The sequence below is a fragment of the Artemia franciscana genome, unplaced genomic scaffold, assembly GCF_032884065.1.
Source record: "Artemia franciscana unplaced genomic scaffold, ASM3288406v1 Scaffold_1336, whole genome shotgun sequence".
Classification (NCBI taxonomy): Eukaryota; Metazoa; Arthropoda; class Branchiopoda; order Anostraca; family Artemiidae; genus Artemia; species Artemia franciscana.
In genome coordinates, this window is record NW_027062796.1 from 9,902 (window position 1) to 28,104 (window position 18,203).

The 18,203-nt window shown below is 35.4% G+C and overlaps 1 protein-coding gene across 1 annotated transcript in view; it reads right to left on the reverse strand.

Moving 5' to 3' along the window:
• Positions 1 to 13,341: 13,341 nt before the first annotated feature.
• Positions 13,342 to 18,203, reverse strand: part of LOC136042471 (uncharacterized) — an 82,314-nt gene continuing 77,452 nt past the window's right edge. The window contains exon 13 of the mRNA XM_065727430.1: positions 13,342 to 13,477. Within this exon, the coding sequence (XP_065583502.1) occupies positions 13,401 to 13,477 (77 nt within the window). The 3' untranslated portion in view covers positions 13,342 to 13,400. The remainder of the gene's footprint in view (positions 13,478 to 18,203) is intronic.

Here is an 18,203-nt window from a genome sequence, read left to right on the forward strand (position 1 = left end):
AGAAATATTTTCCTTCACCTTATATATATGTCCTGCACCTAGCACTAAAAAGAAATTACATAACAATAGCACTTGACTTTAACTGTTATTACACATGAATACCTGGTTTCAATTGTTTGTTTATATTTGAATTATAACTGTTATATTTGATTTTCAATTGATCCCAGGCATTTTAACAATAAAGTGAAAAATATACAACATTATATAAAAAGATTTCCACTGGCACTTTTATTTAATTTAATTTATTATTCACTATTTGGCACTTTTTAAATGTTCATCACTTATTTTTTTTTTATATTAATTTCATACCAATCACAATTTTCGTGTCCTTGCCTTATTTACTGATTGAACAAATACAATGTCATTTTCTAATTTATCACCTTGAAGTTTTTTTGTTGCCTAAACATTTAGTAAATGTAAAGACTGTCTTGTTTTTACGCTTTTACAAAATGGGAAGCGCGGAACCCGGAATCACCTATCCCCAGCAGTTTAAGTACAAAAGTAACGCCGGTACTACGGTTCTTCCGTCCCGTTTCCGCTCTCTTCTCCATTTTAAGCGTTATCTTTATTGTCTTTAATTCAATAGACTGAGGTAGGATTTAAGACCTTACTTTGTAGTTGATTCCTAAGTTAAAAAAACTAGGATTCAGGATGTTCTGTTCTAAATCTTCATCTAGGTCTGTGACTTTGCTGACATTAGGTTTCCATATTGAATTAGGTTATCATCTATGGTGTCTTCGTGGGTATGTTGTGGTTGTATCCGCTGGCTGGATGTTACGTCTTCTCTAGTCTACGGTGTTTAATCAGAAAGATGAATATGATTGTAGTAAGTAGTTGGTTCTATTTGGGATGTCCCTTGGGTGATAGTTGTCCGGTTGAATTAGATGTGTTTTTCGGGCATTCTTCGTTGGTTGATAAATTATAATAGGTGCTTTCCAGTCTTTGACCATGACGTTCGTCGGCCAATGTCAAGAGTATGCCAAATTCTGTAATAAAAAATTTCCAAGCAGAATCATGTTGTCAACACATAAAATGATACTAGCGATACGATAATATGAAGCATTATTTTAAGATAAAATTGCATAATAATAACATATAATTGCATAACAGTTATATTATTTTAAAATTCAAAGGAAAATTGAATATACAATTTCTTTAAAGAAGTGTTAAATTCTAACAATTTCTCAGGTACATTCGAAGTAACATGAGGTATATGTGGTTATATAGTAATTAAGAATATTTTTATTGTTACTACACTATTACTATATTATTATGATTACATGTAAATATAAAAACACTGAACTAAAGAGGGTGGTTAAATATAAGATTATATAGAGGTCTTAATATATTCTGGATCATACTTTAATCCAATAAAAATTTTTGAACTTCCAATGCGTGATTAGTTGAAAAGTCATACATTTTGCATCATAGCCTTTCAATCATCACGCCTTGGAATATTTTTAGTTTGGAAATAGAACAGCAAAATTACAAGAGATGACCTCTTAAATCTCTTGTACGTAAAAAAAAGATAGGAACGAATTTTTCGTGCTTATTGGAGGTCTATATTTACATAAGATTTTCTGCCAAGAGTATTTTTGATGTATATGCTAAAAAGTAATACAGTATGTTGCATCATAGCCTTTTAGCTGTTATACACCAACAATATTTCCTACAGTAGGGAAAGGATGTTACGTACGGGGAAAGACCTCTCAATTTTCCCGGATTATTACATCCTCCCTGTTCAAATGGCTTAAATATCATCAGGAACAGTAGGGTTCAATTGATGCATCTCTTGTGCTTCAATTGCATCATTATTTATCCTTTTTTGCTTCAGTAGTTTCCCATAGTTAATTGTTAGTAGCGCTCTTATTGTAAGTGAAATAAGAAATACCATGAATATAGTGATTATAATATTATACCATGAGTTTGGTGAGAACAAACCGTATTGGCTCTCCACATATTTCAACCTTTGGTTCTCGTCAGTGAATAAGGGTATTTGCTTATCTAGCGCTTCCTTTATTTTTGTTAATTGCATTGTACCTTTAATCTTTTCTATTTTTGGCCATATGGATGTTTTAGATTCCTCATCATTTATATTCGGAATCGTGAAGGACAAGTTTATTCCTTGAAAGTTTATTATTTTTGGGCTCATGACGTTAGTGCTGGTTGTGATTAGAGGTGTTTGAACAGTTGTCTCTTTAGTTACAAGTCTGCAACCTTGTTTGATTGTAATAGTTCCAACGTCCTGTAATATTATTTCGGTTCGATAGCTGGGGTCAATTTTTTCTGTATTGTTATAGCAGGATAGGGTTCCTATCGTCTTTTTAGGTACTGTAAATAACTATAAGTCGTTCCGCAAATTAATGAAAGTTTCTCTTTTGGTATTTCCTATTAAGGCTTCACAAGAATCGGGAATATTTTGTTGCTGTGTTTCCTTTAGGAATAGATCTAGATCCTATCTTTACGTTATATATAGGTAATGTTAGTTGGCAGACCAAATTTTTGAATGACACGCATTCTTTTAATTCTTCGGCATTTGCTAGTGCGTATTTTCTTCTGTCTTGATCTATTAACATATATTCCGCTTCTGGGATGATGCTCATGAAGGAGTTTGTCTCTTTAATGTTGATGGGGAAGGTAGATATTTTGTATAGGTCATATATGGATTGTTGATTTATTAAAGGAATTGTGACTACAGCAAATAGCTGCTCATTGATCTCGTTGATATGCACCTTTAGTTTGGTATAATATAAAAACAAGTTAGCTACTTCTGGTTCTACTGGTAAGTGGAGACCAAATGTTAATTGAGTTTTTATTTCGTTTAGGATGTTCTTAAGATCCGAGGGATCCACTAAGTCGTAAGAAAGGGATCCTCCTGTTAATTCAAATAACGCGAATTCAAATTTACTGACGTCAGTGGCTAAGTTCAATAAAGACATAATAACAATGTCGAGTGACACCATTGTTAGGCTGGAATCAGAGATTACTCTGTCTACTTCATTTTTTAAATAGTTCATTGTGTTGACTGTTCTTGAGATTTTCTTGGATATGGCCTCGATTTTGTCTTTTTGATAATTGGCGATACTTGCTTGTATATTTCGTACATGTAGTGTTGTATTCATGGCTGTGTTGAGCCTTTTAACATTATCTCTTAATATATTTAAATCTTCTTCGGTTGACAAACCGAATAGTCGAGAAGCAAGCTCCCCTACTATTGGGATTAAACTTGTTGATCTTTTATATTTACTCCTCCGGAAAAATACTTCAAATATACGTGTAGTGCTTTGTTTAAGTTTTTGTATTTCTGTATTGAACAGTTCAAATAACGCTTCTAACCTTTGTCTATATAATATGAGGAATGCCTGATGAGTTGATATTTTATGGGCATTTTCCAGGGTTAATTCCGGGAGGGGTTCTAATTCATTCTTTGCTGGTTCGTCAGCCATGGCCAGACGCGCGCAAGTTTTTTTTTACCATCTATTGTCCAACATTCTCTCCAGTGATTTTCATCTTGACATTTTTTGTCTCTATCCATACATTGTGTTCTACCATAGTCTGTCTCGACAAAAGGAATTTGCCACCTAACTTGTATTCTTCCCTTCTTCGTAGAAGTCCCTAGCCAGCTAGTTGATTGCCATGGTTGCCTTACTGCTATTAAAATTTCATCGTTCTTAATTGGCATTAGTACACCAGGGATAATTTCTGTGATAATTTCTGACATTGAGGTGTCTAACTGTATTCGTTGTGGGTCAGTCGTCGTGGGGTTTGACTAGGGGAATGTTTCTTCCACTTTTGTTATTGGGGTATGTTCAATTTTGATTGTTGTTGGAATAAAATCAGTTTCTGCTGTGGTTTCCTCGTTCTGAGTATCGTATTTCCAGAAGGTAGTCGTTTCGTATTTCTTTGAGGTGCTTTTGGAGATTTCCATTAATTCGTTTGTGTTTTCTTCGGTATTAAAAGTAAGATATGGATTATGGGAGGTCGTGTTGATTTTGGTAGCTTCCGTTGTAACGTTTATTATTCTACAGAAGTATTGACATTTAAACTTGTATTTCGGTTTGCTGGTACTAGTAGTGGAATTTGATCCTACTTCAATATTTTCTATACCTCTTATTATCTCTGGTATTTTATTCGTTCGTGTTACGAGGTCAGATACAATGTTTGTTGTTTGGGTTTTAATTGTAGCGGTTTGTTGTGTGTTTGGGGAAATACTGGTTATATCTCTCGTTTCAACTTTTGTTGGCTTTATTTCAGACAAATTTATTTCTTCTTGTACGGGTTTGTTCTCAGCCTTGTTAACTTGTTTTGGTCCATTCCATAGTTCTTTGAAGAAATTCCATACTGTGGGCAATTCGTTCAATAAGGCATATTGTCCATCGTAAAATTGTCTTTGTCTAAGTTGGGTTTTTATTGGCTCAATTACATTTTGGGTCTCTTTATCGGTATTTGAGTTTTGGTTTTCGTTAATTGATCTTTTTTTTTCTTTTATCAATAGCTTTCCCGAGTCCTATAGCTTTATCAATTTCGGCCATTTTTGCATCAAAATCATCTACTATTCTTTTTATTTTGATTTTGGGATAGGTAGGGGGTGGCATGTCTTTCTTTTCTTTATGGTTGCTTTTGCTTGCCTGTAATTCTTTGTCTGATTTTAAAAATTGAAAAATTGATTCTTTCAGATCAAATGTATTTTTTTCCAGTCTTATAACTTGTTGGAACAATGTTTCAAATGGCTTGGGGTCTAGCTTCATAAATATTTTCCAAGCGTTGTTACTAGTTAGAAGTGAATTTTCGTGTTTGAATATTATCCAATGCTTTAAGACGTCTTGTGTATGGGCACTTATACACATGGTCATCAAAAATGTTAAGATCATCATTTCTTATAACATACAACTTTGGACATAATAGCTCCAATAATTTATAGCATGAAAAGGTACACATGAACACTGGAACTTGACTATATTGAAACTCTCCTAAAACTGATAACCAGCTCCTTGCGTTGAGCTGATATATCCAACGCGATTTCTAAATAAGAACTCCCCGGACAGGCTTTTTGACCTGTGGCGGTTGACCTCCGCTACTATTGGTATTCTCCAATCATGTGACTAGTCCCGCACCCAGAAGTTATTTTCATGGCAAGGATTTCCCTTCTGGTTTTGAGTCGAAAAAACCCAGAGTTCAAAATAACCAGTTAGTTGGTTCCAAAAGGAACATTTAACTTGTGTCTAAATGCATGTAGTCCAAAGTATTGAATAACTGCTAAATTCTAAATGATTTTATTTAAATCTTTTTCTAATTGAAATTTACTAAAGGGGTATGACTGAGAAATTTAGTCCTGAACTTAAGAGTTTCTAGAAGAGCATGGATGAGAGATTTGGTCCTGTATTTGAGAATTTCTAAGGGGGTGTGAATGAGAGATTTGGTCCTGAATTTTATAGAGGGGAGGGGGCTGGTTTATATGTTACAATATGACCTTATCCATGACTAAATCCTAATTCCATTCATAATTGCTATCATTTTCAATTTTGGCATGTTTTGATTCTTGCTGTCCAGGTTAATTTTTATTGACTCCCTCACATCTTTGGTGTTACATGTCTTCTCACCGTGTGTGAGCAGTAAAGTAAATTTATGCTCTGGACCACTCATCAAATCAATTAAATTTACCCCCTTTTCAATCGAATTTGCATTATTTTAAACGAAAATATCCAGCATCTTTACCATTTTCCATCACAACTTTCAAAACGAAAACAGGTTCTTGGAAATCATATCTGGTCTAAATTTATTTTTTTTCATAACGTAAACACGGGATCTAGACCCCACTTAGATCACCCCATCAATGTATCCCATTTTCAATGGAATTCACACCGATTTAGATGAAAATTTTCGACATTTTGCAGTTTCTCATCATGAGCCTTAAAATCAAAACAGGTCTTGTGAAATTTTTTTTTAATTATATTCCATTTTTCCTATAGTGGATAGTAGATATCAATATCTAAATAATTTATTTTATATTTATTTTTTCTTTCAATAGCCTTTAAAATCATAACTTTATATAATTTTCTTAATTTCTTTTCAAGATCAGCTGCTTTAAAATCGAAACACTTAGGTGCAAATAGATCATTTTTTTAGCTCTGGCTTTATTCCCAAGACAATCCATTTTTCGGAGTTCTGGGAAGAAATGCAAACACGCGTCATTTGAAACGTGACCAGAAGCCTGTCAAACGAAACACAAAAGAATTTAAAAAGTCTCCATGTATGCCGGGATTGCCTTGTTGTTTAAGCGATTGACTGATTATCAGTTGTGATTCCAAATTTGGACTCTCACTGTTTAATGATTCTTTTGGAATTCCACCTGAAAATAGAATAGTCGAGCTTTGTTTATTTGAGTTAGCTGTTTTGGGCATCCAATTTTTTTCTTATCTAATCTATTTGTTACAGGCTGCTTCCTAAAAAGTTGTTAAATATTTATAGCATGGTGATATAAAAAATTCGAGGTAGAAGGCTCGAAATTGTGTGTGCAAAATTTTGACTTTTCTTGACAAAAGAGCCAAACCAAACGTGAAAAATCACGTCATTAACAAGATTTAACAAGGATTTAACGAAGCTCTCATTCGTGCTTGAGGTCCAAGGGACTTGTTATTGTTAGAATTAAATCCCGCTTAAGTGTTTTGTCTAGGCATGAGAAGATGTGATTTTTTCGTGTCCTACAGTGTTTGGGAGCATTATCTCTACGGAGGATGTACAATTTAAATGATTGAAATCATATGAAAATTGCAACTTTTACAACGTTAATGAACTGCTGTCTATCATATTGACATTTTGACTAATGAGTCTGGAAATTTTGAACAGTTCTTTCTGGGAGTTAATGAAACTCACATTCCAGAAATAAAAAACATGATATTAGGTGATATAGAAATTATTTAATTAGGCTGGAAAGCTGAGGTGCATAGACGAATATTAGGGCTTATAATGATGAACAAAATCTCTAAATCATGCTGAGACTTGGGAGATCTTAACATAGAATGTTAATCGCTCAATTGGGACTAATAAGCGCAAGGTATCAGCCATAGTAAATTATGCCCCTAAAGAACCGACAAGCATAGAACTTATTCATATTCATATTAATAGTATTTTACCATTTGTTCCCTTTTTCATTTTCCCATCCCTTTTTCCACAACATCCTATCTTAGGGCCTTTGTGCACATTATATCAATAATTGTGAAAAATAGATATTTGATATAAAGAAGCAAGCCATGAAAAAAAAATGTACATGACTTCAGATATAAAGAAATAACACATGGGCTAATAAAAACAACTGATGTACTTGAAATCAGACACGTTTTTCCAAATCTAGTTCTCATATCTTCAAACATCTTAACCATTTGGTTTTGATACGCGCTTTAGTTGTTTTTACTAAAATACCAAGTTGTAGGGTTAGACTTTGCAAAAAAGAGGGGGGGGGGGGTGGAAATCCATTATGAAACAAAATCAAACTTTGGCAAAACTTCGGTGACTATAAGCAAAGACAAAAACATTACTAATTACTTTCTCTTGGGAAGGAGAGAAAGTGAGAATTATTTGGGCACCTTCAAAATAAAAACTGTCTTGATTCTTTTTTCAGCTTACACATCATATACTCCCACAAGACAGGGAGGATTGTAAGAAATTGTTACTAACAATTAAACTATTTTCAGCTTTTGTAAAAGCTACCGTTGTAAATACATGAAGACGACACACTTCTTAAGAAAATAATATGAAAAAAACTTCGTTTTCTTAAAGAGTTAAAGAGGCTGCGTCCCAAAGTCGAACCTTAAAACGTACAGGAATTAGAAGAGGCAGTTGGGGGGCTGCCGCCCCCCAAACCCCCAGCTTTTAAAGACTCTTTTGTACAGGTTTTTTTTTGTGGGGGGACTTCATTGTTACTAATTACTAGTTTCGGCGCAATGGTTCTTCTGTCCTCTTGTGTTTGACATTTTTCGAAGTTATTCCATTATTCATTCATTTCAATTTTTTGTTAATTAAAAGAGGGCCTTTCCGAAGCCAAGAGCGGGGGGTTAGCAAAAAAAACAAAAAACCTGTACAAAAGAGTCTTTAAAAGCTGGGGGTTTGGGGGGGGGGGCGGCAGCCCCCCAAACTGCCTCTTCTAATTCATGTACGTTTTAAGGTTCGACTTTGGGACGCAGCCTCTTTAACTCTTTAAGAAAACGAAGTTTTTTTCATATTATTTCTGTACGTTTTTCTACAATCCATGGTGGATGTAATTTAATCATTCCTGTACTCCTCGTACAGGAATTAGGATAGGAACTTGGGTGGCTGCCGCCCCCCCCCCGCTTTTAAATCATTGTATAAAATAGAAAAAAATAGATAGAATGACCGAAATGTTTCTTTTGCTCATAAGAAGCTAATATTCTGTTATCTCTCAATTGATAAGCTGTCCAGGTGTTATCAAATTTATACACTTTTATTTTGATGTTGTTAAAAAAAACCGTTCGTAAGGGACTTGAACCCTTGACCAGAGGATTAAAAGTCCCACGCTCTACCGACTGAGCCAATCACTTACATGTGTGTAAATATAACTTCTCAATAACTTTTAAAAATTTCAAATTAACATGGGCTCTTATGGAGAGAAATACGTTAATTAAGTAGCTAATGCGTGGTTTCTGGAAAACAGGGAAGGAGTTATCGGATCGAGCTGAAATTTCGCGGATAAGCTCCTGGGCCGTAGGGGACCTTAACTTGTGAATTTCAGCCCGATCGGACAACGTTAAAAGGGGGGTGGGGTTTGCTTTGCCGAAACTTTCGGGGGGTTAAGATTTTCCTACGAAACTTTGAAGGGCACTTACTCGGAGAATTCCGCATCGAATGAGTCCTCGTACACCCAGATCCGATGTCGGGTGTGACCTGTAGGCGTCGAGAAAAAAAAAGAAAATGAATTTTAAGTGGCTATGTGTGGTTTCTGGAAAATAGGGAAGGAGTTATCGGATCGAGCTGAAATTACGCGGATAAGCTCCTGGGCCCTAGGGGACCTTAACTTGTGAATTTCAGCCCGATCGGACAACGTTAAAGGGAGGCTGGGGTTGACGGGTCGAAACTTTCGGCCAGATTTTCCCCATGAAGGATAAGTTGGAGGGGGATGAAATTTTGCAGGTTTCTTAGTTGGAGCTCGGGCTACGAAATGCATCCCTCCCCATCCCTCTGCGACCACTCAAACCGAAGATCGCTTAACATTGTCGTGTGTCGCCTCTTTATAGAGGCACGAGTGTGCCTCCTTGATGCAACGAGTTGCTGGAAGCGTCAAATTTCTGTCTGAACTTTTTTCTTCAACACCAATAAATCAGAAGGGCAGTTAATTGACTTCTTGCTATCTTAGAAAGGGTTTAGTTTAGGAAAATGAAACTTTCAGGGATGAATTTACTGACTAAAGTATGTCCTTGGAAGGTATTTTGAAGCAACTGCCTCCACTCCTCTCTCTAGAGGGCCCTGACCTTTGATGACCTTAAAAAATATGTGTGCTATAAAAGTGAATCCTTGCAAAATAGATCTTCTTAATTGAAGTACAACAAAATTGTTTTCAGCTTCATAACTTTGCTCAATTCCATCTTATAAGGTTTAAAAGATATGCAAATACATTTCCTAAATTTTGAAAAAAAACATTGTTATGGCTCAAAATTTTATGCAAATAACAGGAATTGCATTCTCAGAACTACAGGCAGAGAAAAAGCAACTAGTAACTGAAAATTGGGGTAAAATGTTGTTTTGTCAAAATTTCAATAGTTATAGACCTGTAATGTTGTCAAATTTTAGGGCCCTCTAGAGGGAGAAGGAGTGGAGGTGGGTTCTTTAAAATACCTTCCCAGGACATACTTTAGCCTGTAGACCCATCCCTGAAAGTTTCATTTTCCTAACCTAAACCCTCTCCAAGATAGCAAGAAGTCAATCAACTAGAATTTTACCTTATATTCTAGCCCTCTTATCAATTAGGGTAAGACACCCTCTTGGACAAGAGTATGCTATGCTGGATAAGGCTATAAAGAAGAGCGTCCGTGCTGATAAACGCCGTTGTCTTGAACAGAAAGCTCAGAAGGCTGAAGAAGCTGCTAGACCGGGAGACTTTCGGTCGGTGCATTGCATCACCAATGAGATAGTTTGAAAACGTCAAAATGACAGATGGACCCGTCAAAGAAGAATTTGGAAGACTTCTTATTAACCCTGATAACGAAGCCTGGGCGACACATTTCAAAAAGTTATTAAATAGACCACCACTTTCAGATCCTCCAGATATACCAAACACACCATTTCTAAATCTAGCCGTCGATATTAAAGAACCCTCAGGTGGGGAGATACTAAAGACAGCTAAGAAGCTGAAGTCTGGAAAATCCCCTTGGAAAGACTGAATTGCTGAAATACTTAAATGCTCAGTAGCTGTATTAGAGACTTCTTTGTTCAAGTCTGTTCATCTGCTGTAGGTTCAGTCTTGCTGTCTTCATGCAGCTGTTGTTATTAGCTGCTCTGAGGTAAGGACCATGTCGGAAACTGTTTGCAAATGAAGTTCCATTGGCGTCTACGTTTAGCTCTGATGAAATTCCGAAGAATAGCAACCATGTCTATGAACTGCATCCACAGTTTTCCTGTTCTAGTCTCGTGACTTCATTCTGATTTATGAGCTGACAGAGAAGCTTTGGCTTTCATGAGACTTGAAGATTGGGGGATATATTCAAGAGAAGCTCGTCCATCCATTATTTTCTCATATAGATCTTCGATTTCTCTTAGCTCAACCGTACTCAATGGAAGTTCTGTATACAATTATAGCTCTGTATCTGAATCCTCGTCTACAAATTTTTTTTCTTAACATAATCGAGTGAAGTACTGAGTCTACAATGGCAAAGGCTTGCAGTACTCTAGAAATAGCCTTACCACCTAGAAGATGAGGTGCGATATTGGAAGCGTATATAAATTCAAAGACTCCTCTCAGTCCAGATCCGTCCATCGAAGATCCAAGGGCACTGACAAATCTCATGAGGGTGTAGAATCCTCCTTGTCTAACCTATACTTTTGCAACGCTACTTCCAGGTACTTTTGCAGTAATATTCTTCATAGACTTCTACCAGAGCGGCTGGTCAAAGGTTACAACCTTAATAATTCCGTACCGTTCCCCCTGATGGGCAATAAATGTCAGTGTAGAAAGGATACAATTCTCGTCGCTTTAAGTAAAATCAATCATTGGAAGAAAGAAAATGTTGACTTTACCTGGATGGTCTCTGACCATGGGTTGCATGGTTCTACTCTAAGAACAAAATTTTAATACAAATTGATAAATCAAGAAATTAGCAAATATGCTGATTCCAACTGCATAAGTTTCATTAAGTAAACTTGCTTGATTAAAGAAAAAAGGGAGAAACACCCTCAAAAGCCAGAGAATCTACAGGAAGATCACACCAGCGTAGCAGAAAACTCACCGTACTGTAGAGGTTCCAAGCTCTTACTTGCAAAAGAGTGAAATTTTTGTATTTTTTCAATAAGATAATCATAGAGGCACATTTTTTTCTGAGATGATCGTATCGACCCCGTGGCCTTAGAATATCGTGAGACTGCTTATTCGAAAGGAAACTCAAAGCTTATGCCCTTCTTAAGTGACTCAAAAGATTGGAGGGACACAAGGCCCCATTCCACACCTCTTTTTTCTCAAAATCGTTCGATTAATATTTGAGATTGCCATTTTTTCCGGCAGAGTTGAAAGTCCGAATAACCATCCCTTTGGATACAACACCAACCCCATAGCCCTTGGAAAAAGTTCTTTAGGTTATAAAATTTGCTGATTATTTACGTATTATATTTGTTATTGGGATGCATGGACACATTTTTGAGTGAGGGAGACAAATTTTTTGTTGGGGGGATTTTTCAGGGGGAGAACCATCCTTGGAAAGAGAGTAAATCAGGGGGTAATTCAGAAGAAATTTTGCAATGGAGGAATTTTCTAGAATTCCTATACGAAATTTTTCTCATGTTTTGCTTTCTCTTTGTCGACACAATTTTACACGTGGATATCTTAAGGGTAAATTCCCGAGGTAAATTGTCACCAGGATTAAATTGTTAGAGGATATATCTGTGAGGAGAAGGGATTTTTCCGTGGTGGTGGAGCCAAATTTCCTGGCATTATTTAAAAAACGATCAGAAATTTAATTAAAAAAAAAACAAACATTTTTTTCAACTGAAAGTAAGAAACAATACTAAGACTTAAAATGAACAGAAATTTTTACGTAGATGAGGGGGTAGCCCCTTCCTCAACACCTCACTGTGCACACTATAGTTTGAATTTTGTCCCAAACCTTTACGAAAGATTCTTGAAACACAAGGTTCGTTTAATTAGAGCAATAAGAAGATTTTTCACAAGTACTAAAAAATTTTAGCCTAAAGAGCGAGGTGTTGATAAAGGGAAAACTCCCACCATATACGTAATAATTCATTTGCATTAGAACTTTTAATGTTGCTCCTCACTTTCAGTAAAAAAAACTAGTTATTTTTATTCAATTGCTTCAAATTGACCTAGTTTTGGCTGTTTTAGAAAAGATAAGAATTAAACGGCTTATGCCAGCTTTGTCTCTCACTTTGTCTCTTGGCTTTACCTCTAGTTTGTCAATAGCTTGATGCCAATGGCTTGAGCTCAGCCCCAACTAGTCAATTTATAGCTATTTGTTCTCATATTGCAATTTTTTTTACTAAGTTTCACATTTGTTACACACACTCTTTGGATAGAGGAAATAAGAAACATTAAGGAAAAAAATAATTAAAACAAAATCAATTTAAAATAATTCAATTATTAAAAAAATAAAGCTAAAATTTACATTAATTAAAATTCAAAATAATTATATATTTATATTTTAATGTAATCAAAATTATTCATTGAATATTAAATAATTCCAAGTAACACAGAAGTATAACAATAACTTATTAGCTTAAAAGGAACAATTAAAATGAACTAAGGTTAAGATGAAAAGGAAACATGAATGAAGAAATTATAACGTTGAGATTTTTGCTCGTTTCAGGTAACGGAATGGTGGAGCGTTTTTCCTTAGGGCAAGGAGTAGGAAGGTAATACGTTTTATTATAAAAGCGGAGTGATGCTGTGTTTGAGAGTAGAAGTAGTCACAACTTTGAACGTTATGTAGGAAAGATGTAATTTAGTTTATTAACTTCTACGAAATGATGCTTCCCTTAATTTCTAAATCGAAAAAATACATAAAAACGATTGAAAGAACAATACAAACAACCATAAGGAAAAACCACTAAAAATATATATTTGGGAGCATAAAATCAACTTTAAAAAAAACGGGAGAACTTGAAACTGTTCAAAACAAGTTCACCATAACTAGAAAGAGTCTTAAAAAAAGATCTTGCTCTTGTCCCTACTTACCTTTTATAGTCAATAATCGAAATGGCGAGGTTCCAGGACACCATGAGGGGTTTCGGCTACCAAATAGACCTGTAAACATTTATCTTCTCATTAATGACTTATTTTCTACTAGGAACAACTAGTCTCTCTTTCCAATTTATAAAGTAAGTGAGTAAGTATTACCCGTAATATTAGAAAAATAAAAGCAGAAAAAACGAAAAAAATATATACTACAAGAAATACAAAAAAAGCACAACATACACAAAGAAAATAAACAAAAAACAACATCACTGTGTCAACCATATTTACACTATGCTTACTTTACTAGATCAGGGATTAACTAACCAAGAAGATAACTGGCGATCATCCTTTTCAGGAAATCAGCCCTCAGAATTTTAGAGGTTTTGCCAGGCAGTACCAGTGGAGGGGAGGGATTCCAAAACAAGTTCGGTTGGTACCATCTTTGTATATACATGCTATCTTACTAATTATAATATCATCCAACTTGGTAGATAATGGTAAATACCATTTTGGTAGATATAATAAATATTTAAAGCATTTGAAATAGGTCTCATTAACTGAAGGTCTTTATTCTGTATTAAATGCTGTAAACCAGAAAGAAACAGGATTTTTGGAGAGCAAAAACTATATTGAAGTTTACACAAACTTCGAAAACTCTACTTTCCTCTATTTAGCAAGATTTTACCATGCGAGACACAGATAGACTGTAGAGCACTAGCAATAAAAGACGAGGATATAGTCAAAATGGTAACAGGAAAAGTAATGCAAAGCCATTTGATCTTTGAAACAAAATCGAGTAGCATTGTACCCCTAAGTAAGGAGGAGCAGGGTTAGGAATATAAAAAAACAACAACTAGCATTTAGAAGCATTTACAGAAAGTTTCACTTTACCCAGAGAATCAGTCAGACCATGCATCTAGTGTATCTAACTAATAGTACGTCATCAGCATTAGCAACATGACTAACACCAGCATTTTTTAAAACACAGTAGGAGACAACATTCAACATTAGGAAGACATATCTGATATCAATTTGAACGGGTAACGTGTTAACAGAACTAGAAGCAAGAAATTGGTCCTCAACATTAACTATTATTTTTGTGTTTGCATTCTCTTTAAGAGCTATAATCTCTGGAAATGTTACTCTTGCATATCAACCATAACGTATGATGAAATTTCTAGTTAGTCCAAAGGAATCTATGTCTCCCTGTTCTGACAACGCAAGCATATATTTCCAATAGAGTTACCACAAGCAGTTGTTTCACAGTCCAAATATTTGTCTTTGTCAGCATTCAACGCTAAGATAAACTGATCATGAGCGCAAACTTTCTTGAAATATTTAATTCTCACTTTTTTAGAAAAATCATGAATAGCATATGTATATCATCTTTGTTTCGTATTTCGAAAACATCATGAGTGAATTTTTATTTTTATAAGCATATTTAGAGTCATTTTAAGACATGAATAAGGATTCAAACAGCGCTATTTTCTTATCTTAACAAAGTGTAATCCAAAAATCTTCAAAAATCAGAAGAAATAAGTATCAATCTGCTTACCTGCTTTGCTAATAAGCGACCCTATAGAGCAGCGTATTACTCTAACTCACATTTTTAAGGTCAATCTTGTTATTTAAGTACTTTTATGTTTGACCTTGTTTTAACTAGCCCACGTGTACACTTGGTTTCAAATTTAGCGCGCGCGCACTGTTGTCGCTATTAGAACGGTAGAGCTAGGGAGAAAAATAATGGATCGTCTAACTCAGTTGCCCAAAAAAGACCAAGACATTCGCCTAAAAAAGGTGTTGATGAGTGCAAAGGTTGTGACTCCAAATTGCCAGATGACGATTTTGCATTGCTTTGCGATTCATGCGAATCCTGGGTATGCATCGTATGCTTGCAAATGACAGAGCCAGAATACAACTTATTGACAAAAATGACTCGGATCACTTTGGTTCTGCCCCGTATGTAAACAACAGAAAAACTCGATCAACCAAGGACTTACATCTGCAGAAATTAAAGATCTTTTTAGGGGGGAAATTCAAACGTTATTTAAGGCGATGGAGGATAAATTTTGCGCTTTATTAGAGCCTATCCAAAGGAAAGTAGTTGAAATCGAGAATGACCTGAAAAATAAGTGCACACTTTCCGACGTCCAGTATTTTATCAAGAACCTAATAGGAGTAAAGTGTCTGAGCTTGGAAAAAAGCCTAACTGAAAAATTTGTGAAAAAGGACGAGGAAATCAGTGTCAGTAGCTCGAACTTAAGTTCAGTTTATGCGTCAGATTTTGTGGAAAAACAACAAAATCTGATCGTGTTTGGTTTAGCTGAAGACGCTACTTTGTCATCTCGTAGACAACAAAACGAGACCGATTGCAAATTTTTCAACGACAAGCTACTTGTACTTTGCCCTGCGAAATGTAGCTACTCAGTTAGACTTGGTAAACATACGCCTGGTAAGATCAGGCCTATTAAGTTGATGTTTAAGGCACCGGTAGAACGAGATACAGCTTGTTTCTTTCTGATGTCTGAGACTGCTAGTATCAAAGCTACATACCCCTTGTTCAAAGTCTCTCATGATCGTACTACCATTGAACCGTTGGAAAAAAAGAAGTACGATGCCCTGAAACAGGAGCTGAAATCGAAATTGGACGCTGGCGAAACTAACTGGAAAATAAAACGTAGCAAAAACGGACTAACCCTCGTGAATAATAACTCTTTTCGCGAAACCCCAAAAAGCTACAAGAGCATGGAAGAGTGACTCCCTAAAAAAGTTGAAGTGTCTGAGTGATAAATTTTTGGTGACTTATACAAATGCAGACTGCCTGTCATCTAAATGGGAAGAGTTTAGTGAGCTAATAAAGCAACGTAAACCACATTTAGTTGTTGTTACCGAAGTTTTACCAAAACATTTCAGTGATCCGTCTATTTATTTTCAGCCACTACAACAATATAATTTAGTATTTAATAATTCAGCTAAAAGAGGGATTTGTATTTTTATTCATGGTTCTATTAAGTTTTCTGTGGTTGTTGATTCGTTAGTAGACTCAGTGTCCGAGTGTCTTTTGATTGATGTTAAATTGCCTTATCATAGTAGTTACATGTGTATTGCAGCTTTTTATCGTAGTCCTACTGTGAATTTATCGAGTCCAGTTAATAATGCCAATATTCTAGCGTGTATTTCTCGTCTTGTTGGTCATAGTTCAAAGTCCTTATTCTAGGTGAATTCAATTTACCTTTGATAGATTGGAGTGTACATAGTACTAGTCAGTCCACTTCATCGTATTAGCAGCAATTTTTAGATACATTGGATGATCTGTACTTATACCAACATTTTGATAGGCCAACTCGAGCCAGGAATGATGCTATTCCATCGATTTTAGATCTGGCTATTACCAAGTCAATGGATGATATTTTGAGTATAGATTTCCGTCCACCTTTAGGTAAAAGTGATCACGTTGTGTTAGATATTTATATATTTATAATATTGATGCTCAACAGAGAGGTTTTCAGTTTTATCGGCATGATTATGCTAAAACCGATAATGAATCAATGTGACAATTTATTTCGTCTATTAATATCATGTATGAACTAAAAAATAATCATGTTTCTCCGGACACCGCGTTTGATTTTGTAAAAAAAAAGTGTTGAGGGAATGTAGGGATAAATTTGTTCCTTTGGTGAAGAATTTTTCCGGTCGTAGAAATAATCCTAAACTTCCGAGACACATACTCCAAGCAAGCAATATGTAAAAAAAATAGTCTTTGGCGGTCGTATATTGAGTCTCGACATAGTAAAGTAGTCAGACAAGGGCATTTGGATACTAAGTTGCAAGACGATCCAGGTGAATGGCATACGTATTCACTAGCAAAAAACAAGGTCACTCGGCTTCTTAGGACTAATCGTGAAGAGCTTGAGTCGCGTATTATTTACTCAAGCACCGCATCACCTAAAATATTTTGGAAGTATGTAAATAGGAATAAGCCTAACCTTGTACCATCTATATCTACGTTCACACATCAGGATACACACCAAAAGATTGATAGTGATTCTGAGAAGGCTCTTATTTTTAATCAAATTTTTTCTGCAGTTTTTGTTAAAACACAGCCAATTCATTCAAATGAAGCTAATTTTGCATCTCAAGTAGAGTCGATTGCGTCGTCGGACATTCTTGTTCCATTTGATGATTCGGATTTCTCATTGACTGAAGTTTATAATATTCTTATAAAATTGGATACGTCTAAAGCGCCGGATATAGACGGTTTCCCGAACATATTGATGAGACAAATTGCTCATGAAATTGCAGAACCACTTACTTATATATTTAACTTATCTTTGGCGCATGGACTGTGTCCTTCAGGCTGGAAGAAGGCCTTGGTAAAGCCACTTCACAAAAGTGGCTCCAGGTCAGATTTTAAAAACTATCGGCCAATTTCATTCACGTCTATTTTTTGCCGAGTGATGTAAAAGTTGATTGTTTTCGCGTTCAAAAGTATTTTGATGAAAATCGTCTTTGGAATCCTCCTCAGCATGGTTTTCGAAAAAATAGGTCTTGTAATACTCAGCTTCTTGAGGTTAAATTTTCTCAGGCTCGTAAATTTTGATGACAAAGACTAAATTTGATGAAACTTATATATTTAAAATCAGCATAAAAATCTGATTCTTTTGATGTATGTTTTAGTATCAAAATTCCGTTTTTTAGAGTTTCGTTTACTATTGAGCCGGGTCGCTCCTTACTACAGTTCGTTACCACGAACTGTTTGATACTATCTATAAACAATTGACAAATTGCAAAACTT